The sequence below is a fragment of the Semicossyphus pulcher genome, unplaced genomic scaffold (genome assembly GCF_022749685.1).
Source record: "Semicossyphus pulcher isolate SPU_LCO1_2020_fin unplaced genomic scaffold, fSemPul1.0.p SCAF_4, whole genome shotgun sequence".
Lineage (NCBI taxonomy): Eukaryota > Metazoa > Chordata > Actinopteri > Labriformes > Labridae > Semicossyphus > Semicossyphus pulcher.
Genome location: NW_027211715.1, coordinates 8,930,897 through 8,955,218, shown reverse-complemented (window position 1 = coordinate 8,955,218; position 24,322 = coordinate 8,930,897). Strand labels below are relative to the sequence as shown.

The 24,322-nt window shown below is 39.3% G+C and overlaps 1 protein-coding gene across 2 annotated transcripts; it reads left to right on the top strand.

Moving 5' to 3' along the window:
* Positions 1-5,647: 5,647 nt before the first annotated feature.
* On the top strand, positions 5,648-22,704 carry LOC138607066 (desmoglein-2.1-like). 2 transcript variants are annotated; one of them, XM_069679612.1, is made up of 14 exons: positions 5,648-5,734; positions 8,704-8,832; positions 10,522-10,677; positions 10,878-11,019; positions 12,159-12,319; positions 13,015-13,149; positions 13,309-13,494; positions 14,510-14,934; positions 15,044-15,186; positions 16,954-17,175; positions 18,134-18,376; positions 19,063-19,190; positions 19,360-19,659; positions 20,099-22,704. In XM_069679612.1, the coding sequence occupies exons 1-14, from the start codon at positions 5,684-5,686 to the stop codon at positions 21,167-21,169; spliced, it is 3,492 nt and encodes a 1,163-aa protein (XP_069535713.1). In that variant the 5' UTR covers positions 5,648-5,683; the 3' UTR covers positions 21,170-22,704. The 2 variants fall into 2 exon arrangements, with proteins under 2 accessions (XP_069535713.1, XP_069535714.1); XM_069679613.1 differs by lacking the exons at positions 5,648-5,734; positions 8,704-8,832; positions 10,522-10,677; positions 12,159-12,319 and having other exon boundaries at positions 10,943-11,019.
* Positions 22,705-24,322: the final 1,618 nt, after the last annotated feature.

Genomic DNA, 24,322 nt, shown 5'->3' with positions numbered 1-24,322 from the left:
GAATGTGTAGGAAACTGCCTGGTAACAAACAAAGTCCACAATGACCTGGAAAAGCAGACGGAACACTACACTGAGTGCACTCTTACTCTCCTTAATTTCCCTGTTATCTCCCACGCCCACACACACACACACACACACACACACACACACACACACACACACACACACACACACACACACACACACCTCCTACTATTTAGAGGGTTTTTTAATTTTCAAATGCAGTGTCCTGACATGACCAGATAATTACCGAGAAATGCTGTGCGTTGTTGCAACAGGTCTGCTTTAATTTGACATCAACGTGAGTCATAGCGTCACCTGTTTGGTAGAGAACATAATCAAAAACAATGACAGTCTGTCACTGACAAACTGACTGAAGAAGTTTCTTCATTGGTTTGTCGTTTGTTATTGCTTCCTGATTGGCTGTCACTCTTTTTGAAAATAAATAGAGGAAAACATTAGTTACGTACCATAACTCTCATAACCAGGCTTTCACATAAAGTCTTTATCACTGTGTAATATTTAAGCCATAGTAAAGCATATGGACCTTCCAATAGCAGCCATAAACAAGATTTCAACCTAGTCTTGTTTTATAATAAACCACATTATTTTGGCATGGTATACAAGGTGTGTAACCCCACAGGGTAGATGCGTAGCTCAGTAAACATTACCGGGCATGTTTAGGCAGCTTACTCCTCTGTTTTTTCTGTTTGTTTGTGTGTGTGTGTGTGTGTGTGTGTGTCTGTATGTGTGGATGTGTGTAGGCTTATCTGACTGGTCACGCTCTTCAACGGGTTGGCAGTACACAGTTTCCAGTAGAACCGGTTTTCAACCTGTGAACATTGAATAGAGTTACTCCACCCCTCAGAGGAGCTTAGATGCGAGACTTCTCTTCCTGTTCTCCCCATACATGTCATATCAGGTCAAACTTAGCTGTGCATATTGTCGGTTCATCGTCGGTCCAGTCTTGTTCACTCATCAGAACACAGGGCAATGTGAAACTCTATGGGCACAAATGAGTGAAGAACCTTTGCTTTAACTGTGTTCAAGTAAAGGAACAAATGTTGCATAACAAAACATTCTTTTTATTCTTTAGTAATTGTTTCATGTTACAGGAGGTCGTATGTCTAATGTCATTACTTCTTTTACATTCGTCCAGGTTGTTAGCAACCAAAGTTTTTAACTGATACCACTCACTTATGAAGCACCATTTACAAAAGGTTTGTGTGTTGAAACCAATGGCTTTATCTGTGGTTATTTAAGCATTTACTATAGCTTTGTTGATTAGTTGAAAGTCAATAATAAGAACTAGAATGACCTTTGTGCTGTACCTACTCCTCAATAGTTACAAAAAAAGTCTATCTCTACAATGAGCCATTTATTAATGTTACCATTGTATGGAAGTTATACAGAAAAGGAAGTTTCTCTATTTCTTATAAGGAAAACAGCAAGCTGTCTGTCTTCAAGTCTTCAATGACAGTTCTGTTGCTAATGGATGAATTGACTTTTGGTCCAAATACCCTGCAGCTCCTTACCAGAAGTAAAATACACAACTGATGTTGAATTTTGTGTGTTTATTTGCTAACTGTCTGTTCTGTCTGAAAGACTCAAAAAATAAAGACAAATTCAAGTTCACTAAATCTAATAGGATTTCCTCCTTAAGCCTCATCCCACCAACATGTTTCATTTACTACTGAGAATAAACCACTGGGCAATGATAACAGCAAAATGCTAGCTAATTTCTTCTCTAACATTATTAGTAAGCTGATTATTAGTATTTAGTGTAAAAAACGGGTTTACGGTATATGTGTCCGCCTTGTAAGAGCGGGCCAGAGTGCCCCTCTTCTTGAGACATACTTTAAATTAGGAGCCATGGCAAACATGAACACATTAAATAGTTCCTTTCATAAATTAAAAAAAATATGCAGAAAGATTTTGGAAAAGTTAACAAGTTAATCGCTAAAATTATCATCCAATCGCTCCCTGTTAAACATCCCTCACAGTTTACAGAGCTACTTCCTGCTTCAACTCAGACACAATGTACTTACTATAGATTTCCTGTACAAAGAAGAGTTTAGTGCCATTAGGGAACAATCCCATTCAGCTTAACCTCCAAATAGTTGTTCTGAAAATCTGATGTTTGTTCGCATACAACCAGTTCTTTTGCTTTTCTGCTAAGACATTAGCTGTTGTTAATTTGTTCTTACAGCTAAATGATTCACTTGGTGATTACAATGCTATCAACATACTATCATTGTTTATGATAACTAATAGCTATAACTAAACGATAATAATATGCCGAGATCCTGTTAAAGGCATAGTTTTAGTTTAACCACATCAGAAAACATTCTAAAGATACACACTAAGTTCCTCATTAATCCCATTCCAAAGCCTTATATGTGCTGTTATCAGAAGCTTTACACTTCCACAAAGGATAAAAGTTTCTATATAAAAATAAACTATTGTAATGGTTTTTGGATCACACTTTACTTTAATACGCCCTTTGTATAGTTCATATTAACTACATTTAATTACTTGTGTAAACACGGTAGTAGAGTTGTAAGCCAATATGGGATTTTTAAGTCTTAGTTTTATGTTTAACTATAATGTCATTCATAATCTGCTTATACAGCAGCCTCAGGTCATTTGCATGTAGAAACTTGTCAATAGTTCCAACAATCAAAAGACAGACAGTGACATCACAAACACATTCACTTTCTGGCTGCATGACTCAGAGACACACCTGGGTTCCACTGAAAAAACACCCACAGCATACCTGTTAATGTGCACTATAGAACAGCACTCCCACACACCAGTCTGTTTACTCTTTGTTTTATTACCAAAGCCCAAGGTATCAAAGAATTATGATACAGTTCCTCAGAATTTCTTTCCCTCCCAATTCCCCTTACATGATAAAATTGTTAATAATCCACATCTTAAACTTCCAGCTTGTAGAACATTGTAGAATCCCTATATTCCCTATGTAACTCCCTATAAGCATTTTGTTCTGATGGTCTCTCCAGATTGAAAAAGATGCAAATCAGAAAATTCATGATAAAGCACATTCCAACTTCACTCACTTAACAACCAAAGCTCTGACACATTTAGCTCCAAAAACACTGTTTAAGTTGCTAGCAGCCACATGATGATGGGAGGATTTCCCTTGAACTCTATCTGCTGACACAGTTGAAAGTTTAGCAAACAAGCTGCTAAGTGGACTTTGAGTTAAGATAACTATTTATAACATTCAAAATAACTGCATTTGATTTAAATAGATCAGACCAGAGACCATAATTGAACAGGGACAAGAGTTGTGAGAGAGTCATTTACCACCTATGACTACCTGTTGTCATGTGACCAGCAGTCTTATTAATGCAGTCAGCATTCCACTTGCTGTAAGTCACGTGTAATTGAGATATATCAACACCTTAGCCAGTTCTATTGTATGACCAAGACTAGTTGTGTGTTGATATTATTTTATTAGAATGAAGACAGAAGTGGTTGTCCTAAAATAGTTATGATTATAAGTACATTACATTTCTTCACAGATGTACCATCATATTTTTGACAGGGGAATTTGAAGGAAAAATTAAACATGTTATCTTTTGAAAATGGGGATGGTACACTGCAGCAACATGTCTGTACAGCACATTTACTATGGTTGTTGCAGAATAATCTGTTTAGGGAATACTAAATTGATATCAGCACAACAGGATTATAAACACTGGTGGATTTAATCTCAGATGTTACAGTTAATAATTAAGTTAATAATTCCAGAGAAGGGCTGTGAGTTCCAAAGTTTTCCACTGACTTGAAACCAGCCCCGTCCTTGTGTTGGTAAAGCCTTTGACAGGTCAAATCAGTGCGCTTCTTGTCAGTAATGACGGGCTCTGAGAGCTTCACTGCACAACCAGACCAACAAGACATTCCACTGTGAAAACATCTATTTCATGCCTGTGGATGCCGACCCAATTCAATTCAAGAATTTATCAGAGACAATATTTAGAGGTGGTATCTCTCACCTGTCCACTGATTGAATTTTTTCCAACAAAATCAATGACCGAGCCTACAAGAGCTTTGGCAGGTCGATAGTTAAGTTGGCTGGGTTTTAGTTTGGCTAGCTGCCGTGCCTCTTATGACATAGGCTATGCCAAAATAAGGAAGCTGTGAGTTATCTTTGAGCAGGATTTCTGCACTAACTTCAATATAAAACCCATTCTGTGACATTCTTTTCTTTTTGTAGCCACCTTTTCATGTGACATTACAGAAATCAAGCTGATTAAGTCTCAAATCCTGTAACTTCTAGCATGGATTATTGCAATTCCTTATCATCAGGCGACCCTAACAATTCTCTAACAACTAGGAAAAGGATCATATTTTTCTCTGCTTACCTGCATTAGCTACTTGTAAGACATAAACAATTGAAAATCCTTATTTTCACTGAAAAAAACTTTAAATTGTCAGGGAGCATCATAACTTAAATAAATAAATCTGCTATCCCTATTACCCCTCTAAAACTTTGGGCTCGCAGAACTCAGGCTTTCTTATGGTATGTCTCCTGCTATCATTTTTATCATTATTATTACTGACTTTAGTTTTATTGTTGTTATTGTAACTATTAGTAGTTACCATTGCTATTATCAGTCAAAGTTGTTATAGTTGTTATTTCTGGTTTGTAAGCGTTTAACATGCACAGACTGACCCCAAGGTGTCGTAGAGCCCCTGCTCTACACCCTCAGAATTGGCACATTCCCTCTTAGCTGGTGATAATTAAGCTATTGTTATTATCATTATTGTTATTATCAATGATAAGATACAATGAAAATGTACACCAGATTCTGCCGGTTTCGGATTTTTGTGGTCTACACTGAATTTTGCAGCGCTGGGTGGAGTGGCTGGGCTGGGTGTGTTCGTAAATAAATATCAGTAACTCTCTGCAACTTTTGTAGGATTCTGGTGGTAAAAACATATCACTTTGGCCAATGGCAGATTGCAGGGGAAGGGACTTTTAGGAGATATATACTGCACCTAAACTCCCACACTAACCGCGCTTAAATCTAAGCCTAAGTGGCTGATAATCATAGGCTGACTTTCAAATCTACACAGATGGTCATCTTATGTTTGTTGTCTGTTGTAAAGGCCTCCTTGTGGACCAGTCTGCAGCCTACTGGGAAGGTGATGACTGGCAGACACTATTATAGGCTCATTGTGGTATTAGGTTTGGATTAGTTACTGTGTTACCTGACTCAGGTAACATAGTCAGCAAACTTTTTGCCTCACCAGGACACCAGCCATTACAAATTCTACCTTCAGTCTCGCGTCTGCCTCATCCCATTTTTATTGGTAATACAACAAACAAATCCATATCTCATATTATCACAATTCTAATACGTTTCACCTGCAGTCCTCAGACACAAGGATAGTCAGACTTTATATTCTTAAGTTATTATTGGGGTCATACTTAACTTTGAGGTCGAAAGAACTGCAGGTTTAAGCTAGTTGCCTGTCTCGCACCCCGCAGACACATCGCTGTGTCCTTTACCGGAGCGGTGTGTGCGCGTGCGTGTGTGGTGGAGCGCTCCTCCTCTTTCTAAAGACTACTGTCGCTCCATCAGCCGAGCTCACAGTTTCTCAGGAGCCCTGTCGGTTCAGTTCATACGGATACCGAAACTTTTCTTCAAAAATGATTCGAGTGTCTTCGCCCGTGTTTATGGTGCTCACGTTGCTGTTTGTGGTGAGTAAAGTAGATTATTCAGTCTGCAATCGTTAACTGCAGTATTTTTCCATCTAAACCTGGGCTGTAAGATACCCCAAGAAAGAAGCTAAAGTTAGCGTATATTTTAACAACCATTCTGGCGTTTTCAGAAGAAAATAGCAAACGTTTAAATAGGCCAGATTGCCAGTCCAGACAGCTTATGATTAAAATAGAGCTTTATGATTAGGACATTTGGTGTGTGTTTTCCTCCACACGCCACAGGCTCATTATCTTGTTCATGTTATGCTGGCAAATACCTGGCTGCCATGACAACACAGAGTAAATAATATAAGATTACCTTAAAGAAAAAAGTAGGCTATCAGCAACAAGCACCACTGTGAATAGCAAAGATCAGTTAGTGGAGCAAAATATTTTCTACATATCCAAAAATGTGTATCAACTCCCTTCTCTTTTTCTAGAATACATCTTTCCCTTGCAATGACTGAAAATATGAGGCTAATATAAATCTGTCAGGAATGGTAAGGTGTGGTGGCCTCTAAGACTACAAACAGATATCTAACAGGTTGATGCCCTTAGAAGGTTGTCTTTATCATATAAACACAATATTTGTTCAAAGTACAAAAACCCCCCCAATAATTTGAGCTTTATAGTTACATGTTAAAATAAGTGTCCGACAGGTAAGATACTCGTGGCATTTTAGAGGAATTGGAAAAATGTTAACAACATGAGCTCAAAGAGCTGCAGTACCACTGTTTGCAGTGAAAAAACTATACAATATGACCTCCATATAATAAGGCTCAATGTGATGCACTGCCCACTCAGTTTGTAATCCAATAACCTGGTTTCTTTTTTACATACTGCTAATATTTGTAAAAAAGAAAAAAAAAACAGCAGGCCTCACCTTTGGTCAGGATAAAGATATCAATTATCAGGTGTATGCTATTTAAGCAATACCACATGAGAGAAAGTGGTGTACTGGATATTATCACTGCTGTGATTCCGTTGTAGGCACAAGGCCACAGGCTATTTTTTACTGAAAGATTTATTTTAGGTTTAATCTAGGCTTTGAGTCAGCTGTGTGATTCAGAGGTACCAGCTTGATTAATAGACACACAGTCTGCTGTAATGGTAATTAACAGTATTCAGAACACCCGGCTGAGGCAGAGTAATACACAGACTGAAAAGTCCCAGTGATGTATCATCACTCATGGAATGCCTCTTTTCCAATCAGATTACTTGGTCGGAACTAACCGTTGTATAATTATTCATCTCCATTAGGGACGCTGATAATATTGTTGGTCAATAAAGACTGTAAAAATAAATATTGGCATTTTCCCTCACAAAACATTTCGGCTGATGACAGGTTGATGCTTCAGTTATTCTCACACAGTGCCATCTGTTTGACTCGACTTGACCAGCTTGCTCATTTTCTCTCTCGAAACATATACGTGTACCAAACTTGGGCCAAGATACAACCTTCATTGTTGTTTTTTTTCTCAGTAATCCATTAATGTTCATCTGAGGTTCCAGTGTGTTTGTGCCCAGCACAGAGTTCTTTATCTGAGCTTTAGAAAAGCCTGCTATCTTTCTAAACTTTTCTGTTTCAGCTGCTCAGTGACAAAATATGCAAACATGTAATTAAGTAAAAAAACATATAGGTCTGTGTCATGGTGTTTGACCCATGGTTTTTGTTGCGTCTTGTGCCACTTCTAAACACACAGAGAGTCTGAAGCATGTTCCCTCCAAATTTGTGGGCTCACTATCAACATATATAAACACTAGCTTTGTACTTAATATTGTTATAATATGATGTAATATAATATATAACCTCTATATAACCTATAACCTATATAACCTCTTTATTTACTTTGTTTACCCTTAATGGGTTCCAAAGGTCAGACCTCTGATTTAATTTATTTTGAGTCTATGGAGATTCATGGCTCTTGTAAATTTTAGCATTTCTCCACCAATGTTAAACTGCACAAAACATCTTTGTGAGTTGAGAGTATTTCCTGTTTTATTGCAACTGCAGGTAACCAGTTCATAGAGCCTTTTCTCCTGAGTTTTTCAGGCAGCTATCACATGTACATATTTTAGTCCAAGCACAGACATTTTGTGTATCAAAGTTATTTTTAATGCAACATTTAATAGGACTTAAACAAGGCACACATCAGCTCTTTGTCCAACTGAGAGATGGTTATGTGTTTGGCATGTCACTGCTGCTGTTGTGACAACGTTTTTTATTGCTTCTTTGACTATTGCTTTCGTTGCCATATGATTCTGATCAATATCTGTTTAAAAAATAGATATAATAGATAGATATAAAGCATAATTTGCACAAATACAAAATAAATATTAATGAGAGGGACACATAATAAACAGCAATGCTGATTAATTATTTGATAATAATCATGTGATAGTGTACTCCTAAAAGCAGTAGTAGTACTTATAATAATTATGATAATAATTACATGCTTACGAAATGTGTATTACAAGACTCAGGAGATTCCTCCACTAGATAAAGTACCTTACAGGTCTTGTGCTTTTACCTGGAACTCTGACTCATCTTTCTCTAGTTCTCTGAGTCATTTTGTTACAGCAAGTCTCAAATATTAGATAGTATAGGCAGCAAAATTAATGAAAGATTTACAAATGGTTCAATGATCAATTATAAAACTAAGATATAATAAAGGTCCTCAGATAAATTTCCGCTACACAGACTGTTGAAACCATCTGGATTAAAATATTTTTTACTCTATTAAACTGTATTTTGAAAGGTTTTGTGAAAAATATGCAAAGAAGAACATTGGAGATATTTTAAAGCTTTCTCACATGATGCACTATTCCAAACAACTTTTTGTTTGTAGTACAGTTGTATCTTATGCTGGGGTTTATTGACATGCCAACCTTTAATGCAATCTCTCTGACTTGTCCACAGATTAGTCTGTCACATTATGGTTCATTGTGAAGTATCTCTTGTATTACAGCTCCAGACTGTTTCTGTGGTGAATGGCCGCTCTGGACGACGTCTGGTGAGAAAGAAAAGAGAATGGATTCTCCCTCCAAGGCCACTGGTGGAAAACTTTAACTACACAGGCTATGACTATATTGCTAAGGTGAGTCACTGATCTGTACTTCACTTTAATTCTACCCATTAACTCAACACTCAATAGTATCAAAACTTTTCCTCTAGGCTACAAAAAGTAGCAAAAAGTTTCATGTGGACTGTAACCTTGGTTGAGAAGTCATTTGGAAGCATGAAAATATTACAGGCAGTGTGATTCATTTTTATGCTTTTACGCCAGCAGGTGTGGCTTAAAGCATTATGTTTTTGCTTTTACCATCTGTGTGTTCATCCAATTCCTGTGAACACGATATCTGAGGATAGATCAAGATCAAGTTCACTGATGCCTTTAGTTCATGCTTTTGGCCATTTGACAGAAAATTTTCACTTATATAAAATAGGATAGCTATTAACATTTTCTTGTCAAAAGGTCAAAGGTCAGAACATTGTTACCTCACAATGTCCACAAAAACACTTTTAAGTACATTTTATAGCACTTTTCACAGACATAAGTCACAAAGGGCTTCACACAAACCTAATACAGTATACAGAAATAAAAGCATAAACAATAAGGTAGCTCCGTGAGCCACATAATAAAAACAATGCCAGATAGACAATGCAATAACGAGGTACAATAAGCAGCACAATAAAATACACTGAAAATTCACCATAAGTGGACTGGGTGAAACCTAGTTAGCCTGTGTCTGTACAAATGTTTTTAACAGTTTTTTTATAGACTCAGCAGAGTCAGTAGAATGTATATGGGCATGGAGTCCCAGAGGTTTGGTGCTATGGCCTTAAAGGCACAATCACCACAAGTCTTAAGGTGTGTGGGGAACAGACAGCAGGTGAAGTATGTTGGACCTTAGGGAAGGAGCTGATGAGTGCGGGTGGATGGTTCTGCCAAAAAACACCTTTCCTGGCCTTTTCTTCTCCATTCCTGTGGACGTGATATCTCAGGAATGTCTGTAGGAATTTTATTACAACCTGTTTATTTTATTATTTTTTATCTTTCCCATATGGATGCCTCCTGGGTGTCAGGGATAGAGGAAGGATTCAATAGCGGAAACAGGTGGAAGTTCCAAAAATCGTGGTCTTTATTTCAAAATGGGTCTGATACACAAAAGGTCAAGGAGCGAAGGCAAAGGTACAGAGGTCCGTAAGGCAAAAACAGGAACGAGGTAAGGAAAACCGGTCAAACACAAAGGTCTAGAATAACTACTTAAGAGAGCTGGATGTATCAAATGCTAAGGCAAACGATAATCTGGCAGGGAAGTGAGGGAACACCAGGGCTTAAGAAGGAAAAGGCGTGAACGAAACAAGACACAGGTGCAACACATTAGGGAGGGACCCGGTGATCAACGGTGAGGGAGACAGCTTGACAGGAACTGAAAAAGATGAGAGACAAGGGTTAACAAAATAAAACAGGAAATGCCGAAATAATATTATTAATAATATTTAACTTGACAGGTCTGACACTGGGAGTGATTAGTGGACAGTCTTCCCTCAAGCTACTCTTATTTGTTTTATCTGTTTGAGAAATGTCTGCTCAAAAACACCAGCTTTGCAGAGACACATTGAGAGGCTTACCTCTTATTATGTCCCTTCTGTAAAAGACTGTGGTGCGACATGTTTAATGTAGGCCCACATGCCATTGTTTTTGTTATGCTTTTAAATATTCTGTTTTCTGTTTTCAGTTTTTTATATATATATATTTTTCTGGTTCTTTCGTGTGTTTCAGATTCGATCAGATTATAAAGACCAGGATGAGATTAGCTACTCTCTAGAAGGAGTCGGGGCCAGCATGTATCCCTACCATGTGTTTGTTGTTGATTCGAAAACTGGAAAAATTCGTGTGACCCAAATTCTTGACAGGGAGTACATCGACACCTACAATGTAAGTGATACCTTTTTCAATGGATCCATTTTTGACTTTGATGTCACTTGTCCCTTGATAATATAAAGTAAGTACTGCTATTAATAAGAACATTGAGATAGTTGGCAGGCATTTGGTACAAATTAATAAAAACAGCTACTTATGTTTGTAAATGTACCTGCTAAAACAAATTTAAAAGACATTGGAGTTTTCTGTTTCAGCTGCTCGGTATTGCTAAAACCAAAAATGGCATGGAAGCAGAGAAGAGAATTGGCATAAAAGTCAAGGTTCTAGATGAGAACGACAACGCTCCAAAGTTTTCAATGATCCAGGAAGGGGAGGTGATGGAGCTCAGTCATGCAGGTAAGTTGTGATGTCAAAATAATCCTACACATCTTCATTATAAATACAAAAAACATTGTGTCTTTGTATATGGGAGGTACTGTATTCATTCAATCAATCACATTTTATTTGTATAGCGCCAAATCATAACTTACAATCACAGTTATCTCGAGACACTTTACAAAAAGAGCAGGTCTTGACCGACTCTTTGGTATGTTATTTAAAGAGAGGCCCAACATGAATCACCATGAGTAGCACTTAGCAATATTCGGCACATTGGCAAAGAAAAACTTCCTTTTAACATGCAGAAACCTCGAGCAGAACCAGACTCATGTTGAACAGCCATCTGCCTCGACTGAAGGGGCCGAAAATGGGATAGAAGGAGATGCAGGATAGAGACAGGCAAAGAGAGCAACAACAACACATGTTCTTGTTACAACAAAAAAATATGTCCTTGTTACATCAACAACAACAGGTAATACATACTTATGGTTACAATGCCAACAATAGTGTTACACTAGTGTCAAGATTAGCAAAAAATAAATCAGTGCGAGAAGCAGAGTAATGATAAAGGCTGTATTGTTTCCTCTTTCAACTAAGCTGCTTGAGGTCACGATCAGTCTTTTTGTGTGCAATATTTTTTCTGCAGTTCTGAGGAGCTGGAAAGTATCCAGTGCTGATCTAGTATTAACACCATAAATGTAACTTTAATAAAAACCTTTAAATTGGGTAATCTCGTGCCTGTAATCTGGGCTATTTCCAACACTGCATAACTTAAGGTTGCTCTGAACATTTGCAAACATTTCCTCTAACTAAAATATACATTCTAGGTGTAGTTTTCATTCTTTATCTGTCTGCACTCATACATACTTGCATATTTTTTATAATAGTTCTAACTAAGTATGTAAATACCTATATAATCTACTTGAAATTATTAGCAGGCGGCTCTGGTAAACAGTGTGACATTACTCAGGGTTTCAACACTTGGAGAAGTTATCATCAGCATTCATTTGAAACTGTTTTCAGAGCTCAGTATATCTGGTTCTTCTGACCAAAACATCAGCCAGGACAAAATTTCACCAAAGCAAATGGTAAAAAAGGATGTACCTACATTAACTATTACATTAAATCAATGTTTAATTTGATGTTGTTATTAACAGGGAAAGCGGTGATGAAGGTAAATGCCACTGATATTGATGAAAAAGACACTGATCACTCTAAGATCGCCTACAGCATCCTTAGTCAGAATCCACCTGACGACATGTTCTATATCACCAAAGATGGGACCATATGTGTCAAAAGGGCTACCCTAGACAGAGAGGTATGGACTTTACCACCAGTGTGTTCTCTGTATTCAGCATAATCAAATCAAACTGTGTGCAACTTTGTTGCTTTGCATAAGAACCTTTATATGGGATAAAATTTTGGTGTGTGTGTGTTAAACAGGGTATCTGCCAGGTCTTTAAAGTATTAAAAAAGTCTTACATTATTATTCCTAAAATTAGGCATTAAAAGTATTGATTTTGGATCAAAACGTCTTAAGTTTCATTAATTCAAGTCTCTATTTTTGATGTTGCTAGGCTTAAATGAATGCCGTAATGACATAAATAACTGTCGGTTCAGTGTTTTCCACACATAGACATTAGATGAATAAAGTTAGTTTTCCTTTGATTTTGGCTACAAACTGAAGTGATTCCAAATGATCCTTCATAAGGTACAGTGTCCCTAATGGATGAACATCAAAGACCAGCAAGTGTATGAAGCTGGATTGCTGTAATTTGAGCTCATTATTTTGCTGTGCCGTACATTGAATACATGGTGCTTCATTTTGTTACCTTCTTAATTATGTTTTATGTTAAGATTCATTAAAATCTAGTTTGGGGTACCCTATTAAAGTGACTTTGGACAGGCCAGACATTTGTTAGAGGACTGTAAGTGCTATTCCTGTAATTTGCAGTTGCTCTGTCTATTCCAAGTGTACCCATGCAGCTGTTTACAGTGGTTTTCTTTATTCAGGTAAAAGATAAGTACACTCTGACGGTGAAAGGTCAAGACTTAGACGGCAAAGCGGGTGGACGGGTTGGAACCGGCACTGTTACCATTAATGTCCTAGATGTGAATGACAACCTTCCCACTCTGGAATTTGAGCAGGTAGCCTCCTCCTCACATGCTTCTACATTATACTGTATATTGGTGTTAGCAAAAATGGTTTCCATAAAGTTTTTTGTTCTGAGTTGTAACAGATAACACATTTAAGTCAAAGAAATTCTGAAAACAAATATGTCTCAACATTATGTGCTTTATTCGCAGTATGAAGGCAGCATTGAAGAAAACACAAAAGGTGTGGAGGTGATGAGATTAAAAACAAAGGACCTGGATCTTGAGGACACTGAAAACTGGGAGGCTGTATTTGACATTGTGAAAGGCAACGAGGCCAAGTACTTCAGCATAACAACAGACCCCAAAACCAACGAGGGTGTCCTGATGCTGGACAAGGTAAGGCTGAAGGAGCAACACGGTAGTGTTTTTCTAAAGTTTTAATTGAGACGATAAATACTGTATGTTTTGGTCTTTTGTGGGATCAATGTGTTAAATCTAGTGATCATGCTTTATCCACATATAATTTAAAAAGTAACTCCCCCATCATGAAAGGAGCAGTAGAAGACATGACTGGATAGAAATATCAAGAACTCTGAAAAAATAACAAATCTTTAACATATGGACACATAGTGAATGAGAAATGAGGCTCAGATTGATTTTCTAATAGTCTCAGACAGCACTGGGTGCAATATTACCTGCTGCACACTACATGCATGCCACACACCCTCACACTTCCTTTCACTGCTAATAGAAAAGTGGAGAGCCAAGTGACAATGAATCGTTCAAGGTTCCCTATCATTCCAAAAATCATGTTTTGATTTCAGAAAAATAATTTTGTTGCAATTCAGTGAAACATGTCACATTGGCCAATGTACACCTATTATGTTACAAGCCAGAAGAGGTACAGAGGGAGACCCAACTAGCAAACTGATTGAACAAGACCAGAATCTACAACTCATTGAGTAAAGGTACTTTATTATAAGCAAATAAAACCAGATTCTCCAGCTAAGTGGCATGAGAGTAGAAATGCATGTTCATAACAAAAAGAAAAAAGCCCTGAAGCACAGAACATCGTAGTTGCTCAATGGGACAATTACACAACAGGGAAAGGAAAATTAAAAAAAAAAAGAAAGATAGAAAGGCTGAATGGGTTTGCCTTTGCATCTATGGCAAATCAAACCAACAGAGGACCAGGCATATGAGGAAAAGGCTACACTTAAATCAGTTGAACTAAATAAAGGTTGATAAGGAAGCCCAGCAAGCTGCATTTCCCACACCTGAAAAAGGGCCCATTAAGTAGATTATTAGTAGTAAACTAGTAGTAGTTTAGTCCTATTACTGGATTCTGTGAGCTTAAACGGTAAAACAGTCAATAAATAGTTGTATCCTATTTGTGTGTGCTATGTCACAGGCTGTGGATTATGAGGCTATGAAGCACCTTGACCTCGGAATAGCTGTGAGAAACAAAGCTCCACAATATGATGGATCCCAGGCAACTATTGCTGATTTTGGCTTTGGAGGCGGAGGTGCAGGTGGTACAAGTGGTTCAGGCGGCTCAGGTGGTGGAGCTGGTACTGGTGGTGGAGCTGGTACTGGTGGGGGAACTGGTACTGGTTCAGGAGGTGGATCTGGAGGATCATCAGGGACAAGTAGCACCAAAATTAAAACCTATCCACTCAAAATCAATGTGAAGAACCAGCCTGAGGGGCCAGGTTTTGACCCCAAAGTCAAATCTATTCCAATCTCAGAGGGAGGCAGCTCAATCAAGATTAATGATGTTATTGCCCGCTACCCTGCAATAGATGGAGACACTCGGAAACCAGCAGAAAATGTCAAGTGAGTGTAGCACAAACACAAACACATGGAAGCCTCTGCAGGTAAAACCACAATGTCAGCTTATTTTTTTGAACTGAGGATAATAACTAACATCCTACTTCTGCTGTAGGTATGCCAAGGGCTTTGATCCTGACAACTGGCTCACCATTGATCCAGAGACAGCTGAGATCAAACTGAACAAGATGCCTGACAGAGAATCTCCATACCTGATCAATGGGACATACATGGCTAAAGTACTGTGCATCAGTGAAGGTACACTCTTCTACTATATGTCTTTATTTAGATGTTTTACTTGTTGACTATTACTTTTATTAAATGGATGCTATGGAAAGGTACAACACATTAAGCACACACAGTGCTGGCAGCTCACACAGACTTCAGTGTTTACCCCATGAACCCCCGACAGATTCACTTGTAGCCTGCCAGAATTTTTTTTTTCTTTGGGTCAGACGAAAAATGACTCTCTAAGAGTACCCAGCTGAAAAATAAAAGAAAGCTTAGGATTCATCCTGTGCAGAACATTCTCTGGGGGGGGGGATGAATAATAGTCAATTTAAAGGCTGTATGACTTCACATCATTAAAGCTGGAGTAGGTAAGATTGAGAAGAGATCGGACTTTGCTTCAAAATTTGAAAGATTACAAGCTCCAGGTCCCACCCCTCTCTCTTGCTCAGTCCTGCCTCCAAAGCCCTCCTCTGGCTATAATGAGCATGCAGGCTAACAACCACTGCCACTGAAGGAGCCAGATATACAATATGGTGGACACACCGGTAAAAACGTGAAATGACAACAACCGCAGCCATTATATCACATGACCAACACCAGCACTTAGTTTGCAAACAGAAACTGTGGAAAAAACAGTGCCAACTAAGCAGTAACACACTGAAGTTGAGAACATTTAGTGTGAGAGCACAGGCACACATAATTATCAGGAGAAAGTCCAAAACGCTAACACTGCCTGGACACTTCACAAAGATATTTTTAGCCACACCTCCATGAAACAACGCTAAAAAGCAGCCGCATTGGGAACAAGCTAACGTTAGCCCGACTGCAACACCAACGTAACACCACGTCACAGTAACCGCAGACATCTTAGCAATGTGCCACAAATAAAGCAGAAATGAAGCTGGGATAATAACCTGTCAAGCAGAATGGTCTAACTGAGCATCACTTTTTAATTTTTCAGGTCCCATAGCTCTCTCCACCTCAGACATGCCGCTCCAATGTTTTCTCATTTCTCATTTCTGTCTCAGCCCAACTCTTTCTTTTTAGCTAGCTTTTCCTCATTTCTCTTCTTCAGTTTAAAGGTCTTTGAAGTGTAAGCTGTAGTTAGCAATGGAGGGATGGGCAGTTTTTTCATTCCCGGTGGTTGTTTTCAGCCTTTGTGGACACAAACGGCTGACGCTGCACACACTAAAGACATTGAGCTTGACCGTGTGAGCATGCGTGGTGTAGTGATGCTGTGCAGCGTGTGATTGACAGCAGCCTGAGCGACTGCTCAGCTCTAATTGGTTGTTATGTTTCGGGAGCGTTGGATTCTTGCAAATGCCATTAGGAGCAGTAGGAGGAGCCAGAGCAACATGATTTGTTTTACAGATTATCTCTCTCATGCACTATTGCATGTTTAAAGAGTCAGTTTGAGCAAATATGACAAAAAGTTAGTTTTAATGATGTTACCTACTGCAGCTTTAATGTTCAGGGACAAGAGGAAAACCAAAAGACAGAACCGATTTGAGATTCGAGCTTTAACATAAGGTTACAAGCAACTGGCAACTGTAAAATCTGTTGGCTGGCTGTTGGAAATATACATAGACTGCATTAGAAGCCGAGCAGTTAAATTCAAACAAATGAACAAAGGAGAAAATATGCTTCTGCTTCAATATAATATATACTAGTGAAAAGTCAAGTAGCTGTGAACGTCTTCCAGCAGATGGAGCAGATCGTGTCTGACTTGTTTAAGAAGAATGTGAATGTAAATAAAGGAAATGCTGACTGATCTTTTGTTCATTCTTATTTCAGACATGCCCCTAAAAACTGCCACGGGCACCGTAGCCATCCAGGTGGAAGATTTCAATGACCACTGTCCCATCCTGACTAGTGACTTCCAGACGATGTGTACCACGGCTGATTCCATTATTGTCAATGCTAAAGATGAGGATGCATTTCCAAACGGAGCCCCTTTTAGCTTTAATATCATCCCAGGAGACACTGAGGGCAAATGGAAGGTCGAGCGTCTTAATGGTGAGCAGAATTCTTCCAATTCTGTAAAAAATGGTTTTGGTAGATATAAAAATGTAGAGTTTAAAATCTATCTTTATTTACATTAATGTGTGTCTTCCTCTGATTTGTTTCTGTTTTTACAACTTTTTGATGCAGAAGTGAAGAAAATCACCTTCGACACATTAGTTACTTGACCTTTTTTTTGCTTGTCAGTTTTTGAAAGCTTGGATCATGGCACACATTTGTGTTTACACAAATTGTTTACAGATTGTTTGCAGGATACAGGAACAAATGGCAAATATTTTATATATTCAATATTATTGAGGCAAATTCCAGTGGATATATCAAGTGATTGGAATTTTTCACAATTTCATTATTGGATTGATCCAGTGACTTGTTCTACAATGCCGTTTCCACCATTGCACAACACTTTCAGTTATGGAGCTTTAGTTTTCTTCTACTTTACTTCAGAGACGACTTCTCAGACCCAAAGTAATAACAGAAAAAGCTCACCTCGATATGTTTGATATTTGGGTATCCAAAGTGGTCTGCCCACAGTGCATATACAGTGTTTCTATTTCAGTTTTACTTTTTTTTTTTTTTTACACAAATTACCGGTAAACAATTTAATTGTGTGAATTGTTGATGGTGTTTGATAGGGTGTATTTCAGTATCTTATTTAGATAAACATTAATCACATTCCATTTCTTTTCTGAGGTCCCCCTGCTAAATAATTTTCAAATTACCAGAACCATTTAGCTTTGCAGTTTTCCCTTGGTAGTTCGTAGTTCAAGATAGTGTACAAGTGTGTTATCAGCCACATGATAAAGCTTCATATCTGTGAATGCGTCCAGCAAAAAGTCTGATCCATCTGCTAGATTCTTGTACAAAAGTGCTTAAACCCTTCTTCTGTAGGATTAATGGCTCAATTAAGTTACATCCATCGACACTTTTCATATGTTTGTCTTGTTGCCTGCAGACACTGCAGCTATCCTGAGGGCTCAGGAGCCAGTGTGGCCTGGTATGTTTAAGGTGGCATTTGAGGTGAAGGACGCACAGGGAGAGGCCTGTTCAGAGCCACAGAAAGTGAACGTCCAAGTGTGTACCTGTGAGGACGGAGTGGTGTGCGGACCACGAGGGGCTCATGGTAAGGTCGGCAAAGGAGCAAAGTTGGGACCTGCAGGCATCGGATTGCTATTCTTGGGCCTGTTGCTCTTACTACGTAAGTATAATGTGATACTCATTTCGCTTAAGATTTGTCTGATCAAATGCTAAAGTACTTACTCTGTGTTTAAATAAATTCTAAGAGAGGTTAAATGGGGTTTGAGTCCAATTTAAGCCAATGATAAGGCCAGAGCACATGATTAAAAACCACCACCAAAACCTAGCTCATATAATGGGCACCAATACCTTACACCACGACCAAAACCTAGCTCATATAATGGGCACTAGTACCTTACACCACGACCAAAACCTAGCTCATATGATGGGCACCAGTACCTTACAATAAATAAATGTTGTTAATACATAGGATGTTACCTAATGAAGACTATTACAGACTTTACACAATGTCAGAAATAGTTAGTCGTGCCATGTACAGAGTAAAAAAAAAATGTGTGTATGTATAAAATGGATACTACTTTTGTTAAATGTCCTTTTCAGTACATACTCAGAAATTTCGCAGTGAAAATAGTCCAATCACATTTTCAACAGCCCCAGTCTTATAACAGAATATTTGAAACACCTACTGTTGCTTATAAAGAGCTACAGTACTTTTGCCTGTTAAAAGAGAAGAACCACAATGTATTGTGTCAGTTACAGTAAATCTGTACACAATACATTTGAAGACCCTGCATCACACTTTGGGAATCCTAAAATTAAACTTAATCTTTGTTGTTGTTTTTACAGTTATTCCTCTGTTGCTGCTCTTCTGCCATTGTGGGGCTGCGGGTATTTCAGGGGGTTTTACTGAAATGCCTTTTGACACAAAGTCACACCTCGTTAACTACCGGACTGAGGGCCAGGGAGAGAACACGGTAAGAAGAGCACATTTACCTTTTTAACATATAAGCGTCATTTTTGACGACATCCTGGTAGCTCGCTATTCAGATTGTGTCTTCTTAAAAATCTCACCATTTTTGGACTGCTAGGTAGCAGAATAACTGTTGACTTTGTTCTAACATTTGAATATCTGGCCTATGATAGGAGGTGCCGCTAATAACTATGCCAACACAAATAGATGGAGGCGTGGGCATGGGTAACATCACTTCAACAATGGCGCCAATGACAGAACTGGGTTTCCAGCAGTCTGTTGCCTCCATGGGTGGGATGAATGGGGCCGCCTATCAAGATGCATATCTAACAGAAGGGGCATGGGGGTTGATGAACGAGCAGAGTGGCAGTGGCTTCTACTCTGAGATGGGGAGCAGAGAATTAGGAGGAGGTGGAGGACTTTATGATGGCATGGCCCTGCCAGACCACTTCCTTGCGCAGTACTACTCTCAGGTGAGGACTCATTTCAATATTGATACTCTTTACTCACTGTTTCCCAGAGCAAGCGTTTGACACTGTCCACCAAGATTTTTTATGGATTTTAAATGTTTCGACAACAAATCAGACTAAAAAGAAGTGGTACAGACGAATAAACTCAACAGCAATTTTTTTTTTACAAAAACAGTACACAAACCTGTATTGTAAAAGTCTTTACTCTTAAGACACTATTTTGAATGCCCCTTAAGCTAACTTACTCAGTGTGAGTTAATGGACAGAACACCACTTTTATACTCGCCAAAATGTTTTGTAGATGTTTTTTCACTCAAATTAAGGCATTAGTTTGTGATTTATTTTAAAATACACATGCCTCTGCTGTTCCTACTGACCAGCAATGGGCCTTAATTGGAAATTGAATAATCAAAGAGTGAATTTTCTTTTTCGCTTTCAACAGAAGCTGGACAGTGGAAGTGAGAACCTTGGAGTTAAGGATGGCCTTTTGGTTTATGATTATGAGGGCCAAGGCTCTGTTGCTGGCTCTGTGGGCTGCTGCAGCAACCTGGAGTCTGACAACGACCTGCAGTTTCTCAATGACCTTGGGCCAAAGTTTAAGACTCTGGCTGAGGTGTGCGGGGGTAAGAAGATCCCAACTGAGGTGAAAAAAGTGTCCACTCCTCTGCCTAGTACCGCCATCAACAATCAGAGTTCAGTATCAAGTTTTGTGACTACCCAAGCGCTGCCCCCTCTGCCCAAGCTGCAGCCGACCATCCCCAAAACAGAGCACACTGTGGTCAGGGAGACAGTGAAGGAACACTCCAACACTATGAGAGAAGGGATGACCACAGTGAAGGAAGGGATGACCACAATGAGGGAGGGGATGACCACAATGAGGGAGGGGATGGCAAATCAAGGCCAGATGCTCCTGCTACAGCAGCAGCAGCCGCAGCAGCCTGTCTACTACACCACCACCCCTGTGATGCAGCCGATGCACTACGTAGTCCAGCCACAGGTTCAGAACACTGTGCTCCTTGCTGGGGCACCAGCCACCAACCTGCAGGGCATGGTCCTGGTTAATGGTACGCAGACCGTTCCTGCCCAAGGCATGGTTATCCAGGGGCAGACCATGATGTCCACTGCACAAGCCCAGGGTCCCGGCATGGTGCTGGTAGGGGGGAGTGGGGTCCAGGGGGGCGGTGCTAACCTGATCCACACTGGCATCCCCTCTGGATCCCAGACCATGATGGTCGTGGAGGGCAAGGTCCCTGCGGGGTCAATGAAAAGGCTAAAGGGCAGCCAGGTCAGCCTGATTCAGGGAGGCACTCTACAGTCAGCAGGAATCTCAGGATCTCAGAGTGTCATGGTGGTGGGAGGGCCAACAAGTGGAGGGCAGCTGCTCCAGGAGGCAGGAGGTCTGTCCCAAAAAAATAGCGTCTCTGGCTCTCAGAGCAGCTCAACAACCACCACTGTTAGCACAACCCCCACTTACCGTAAGGTGGTGGTGAAGGAGACAAGTGAAATTCACTAATTGAGACATTGTCAGATCTTTTCTGGGATGCCATTAAGACTGTTTCTCTGGCCGGGTCCAGCTGGTGGTGGGATGCTTGTAGGATTGCTAAATTGCTAACAATGGAGAGGCAGGGCAGGTTCCCCATACTCTTGTATTTAAATTTGACATCACAGACTTTACATTGAAACATTTTAAATTTCTAACCAGGTAAGGGGAAAAGGAATCAATCAATGTGGACAAATAAATGGAAGAATATCAATGGTAAGCTAACTGATACTATCCCAGCTGAACTATCAGGTGACTTTACCCTGCCCTACCTCTCCACTGCTTGGTACTTGATTTGGGCATGAAGCACTGCACCAAGGCTCTCTCCAGCACCCCCCTCTCCTCCCATTTTGAAATGTCTTACATCCTTATTGTTTTTTATTCTTTTTATACCTCTTTGCCTCCTGTTTTTCACCTGTCTCTGCAGTGACAAAGAATGTACACACAGAATAATGTCAAGTATAACATCAGTGCATCTCCATGTAATATTTTATGTTGTGTCTTGTTCTATAGTCTTGTTTCATATGTTACAGTTGCATGCAGTCTGTTTGTTGTTGTATACAAATAAAAGACATTTAAAAACATATTGATTGGCACCATCACATAAAGGGATATTTGTATTCACTATTACATGGGACTATTGGACTTCCTGGATCTCTTGTTTCTCCTTTGGTGGAACCCAGAAATATAAATGGGACATATGCATATGCATATGCTTTGAATTGCACTACATTGTAGAGATGATTTGTGTAAGATGATCAAATTAAACAGAATATGGAGATTTATTCAGTTTAGGACTTTTTTGATAAAATGTATATTTGGTTCAACTTGCTACCATGATAATACAGTTACTTCTCCCCTCATTACATTTTAATTGTTGGTAAAGGTCATGCACTGATTATTGAAGAAAATAGAAAATTGTGGGAAAAGTACCTAACACCAAAAAAACATATTTTTCAAGTATCAGTTTAATTCAGTGAAGTTGACAGACATTGGATTCCCGTAATGTTCAATTGGACATATATTAAAGATGTGCAGGAATGACAGATATATACTTCGGACAGGACAGTGAAGCATGTTCTTTGGCAGCCATGGGATGCAAGAGCTTTGGTCTTGGATGATTGTAACTTTAAAACGCTGACACTGACAAAATAGTTCCCATATTTAATTTCTTCAAATCAACTGTATTTGCGAAATTTGTGTTTCTTGATGGATGGGTGGAAAGAGCTTCATGGATTGGAAGAACAAAATGACGACTTACAGACAGAGCACACAAGTATTCACACATAGACACACACACACACACACACACACACATACAGAAAGAAAGCTACATATACACATACATATGGATGGAAGTGGTCTTTTTTTCCATTTTGTTTTCATTGTTGTATTTTAATGTTACTGTTTTGTGTATTGTTAAACAATGTGATTATTTTGTACTTGTGCTTTGGCAAAATTCTACGTGAGAAACTATCATTACAATAAAGGTTTTAAATTGACTTGAACGGAATTGAATTTATAATTTGTCAACATTGGATACCATGAATCCTCTTCTTATCGAAGTGCATTACTCATTAAAAAATATAATTTAAACAGAGAACACAGAACTGATCACTGTCTGTTCTGTATATCATGAATGCAGATGTTCCAAATTAGTATGTTTTCTTATACTTCCTCCACCTGGCCTCTTGGTGCCCCTGTCCCATTTTGGGTGTTTGTGTTGCAAAGGATTTGTCCTTGTTGAGAGTCATGAGCTGGAGGAGCTGCACCATACACATACCTCCTGTGTCTCTCTCTACCTCTCTTTCTGGTAGGGAGACTCCATCTCAGGCATGGCGACAGCTGCAATATGCAGGTTATCTGTGTTGTGGAAGGTGTTTATGTTGGCTTTTTGAACTTCAGGTGCTGGTTTGTCGGCATTACAGAGATCTAATGCTAGGGACACACTGCACACATGAGCAGCCCTGAAAGTTGCCTCAGTTTAATCGCAGGGTGCTTTTCATAACCATGATATGAACAGCTTTGCATCCTCTCTTCTAGCTGACCCGGAAATCGTTCCCCCTCTGCTATGATGGAGGATCATCCAATTTCTTAAATGCAACTGGAGGAGATAAGGAGAACTCTGAAGGATCAAGGATGTCCCTTGCAGGGGCAGAGTCATGGTCCACCTCCAGGGCCGTCAACATGCCATATTATTGATTGTGCTTTGGCAACCCTCCCTTTCAGTGGTTCACCATAAGATGTAAAGATAGCTATTGGATGGCTAATGCAGGGGTAGCCACCATCACCCACTATATAGTATCCTTGAAGAGGGTACAGATCATTCCTGAACATGCCGCTGTTCTTTGGGACCCTAGTTACCCCCATGTACATCTTAAAGAACTTGCCACGTGCAAACCAGTACACAGTCATCAAGATAGTAATGTGGGTGGGATTAGGGCCATTAAAGCTTCCACTGAGGCCTGGGTAGATGGTAGTCCTGCATTAACTTAGTTTCACAGTCAAAGTAAATGTTCTGGTCAGGTTCCACACATATAAAGGCAAATATGAAAAAGAAAGCAGAGTATTATTCCAGCCTAGTTGTCTGTATTAACAAAACATTACGTTGATTTGTACTTTTCTTTTCATGCATAAATCAATATAGCCATTCAATTATGTGTGCTCTTCTGTGTTTTTGTACTCAGACTGTTAATGTAATGCATTCAATATAATATTGTTACATCTTTAAAAATATTAATGACAATTGCCTGCTGCAAAAGTGAGATGATGCCTCTCCCTGTCCTTCGTGTTTCCTGTTTTGCCTCCCTAGTATTTCATGTTTGTTCTCAGTCTGTCTCTCTGTTTGCTGGGCGTTGCCTCCTGGTTGCCTTCCCCTGACTGCCGACAGGTGCTGAACCTGAACACCTGCACCCCATCAACTAATCACACCATTTCAGCTCGTCTTCAATGCGGTAGAGATGCCAGAGCGGTCGAAAAGTTAAAAAAAAAATTGCCTCCTATATCTTTTCTTAACAACTTTTCCATGACCTCATGATGTTTTCCATCGAAGGTAAAGACAACCGTAGTGCTGAGAGAATCCAACTGCCCTTACAGTTGGCTATGCATTTATGCAGATGCTTTTTG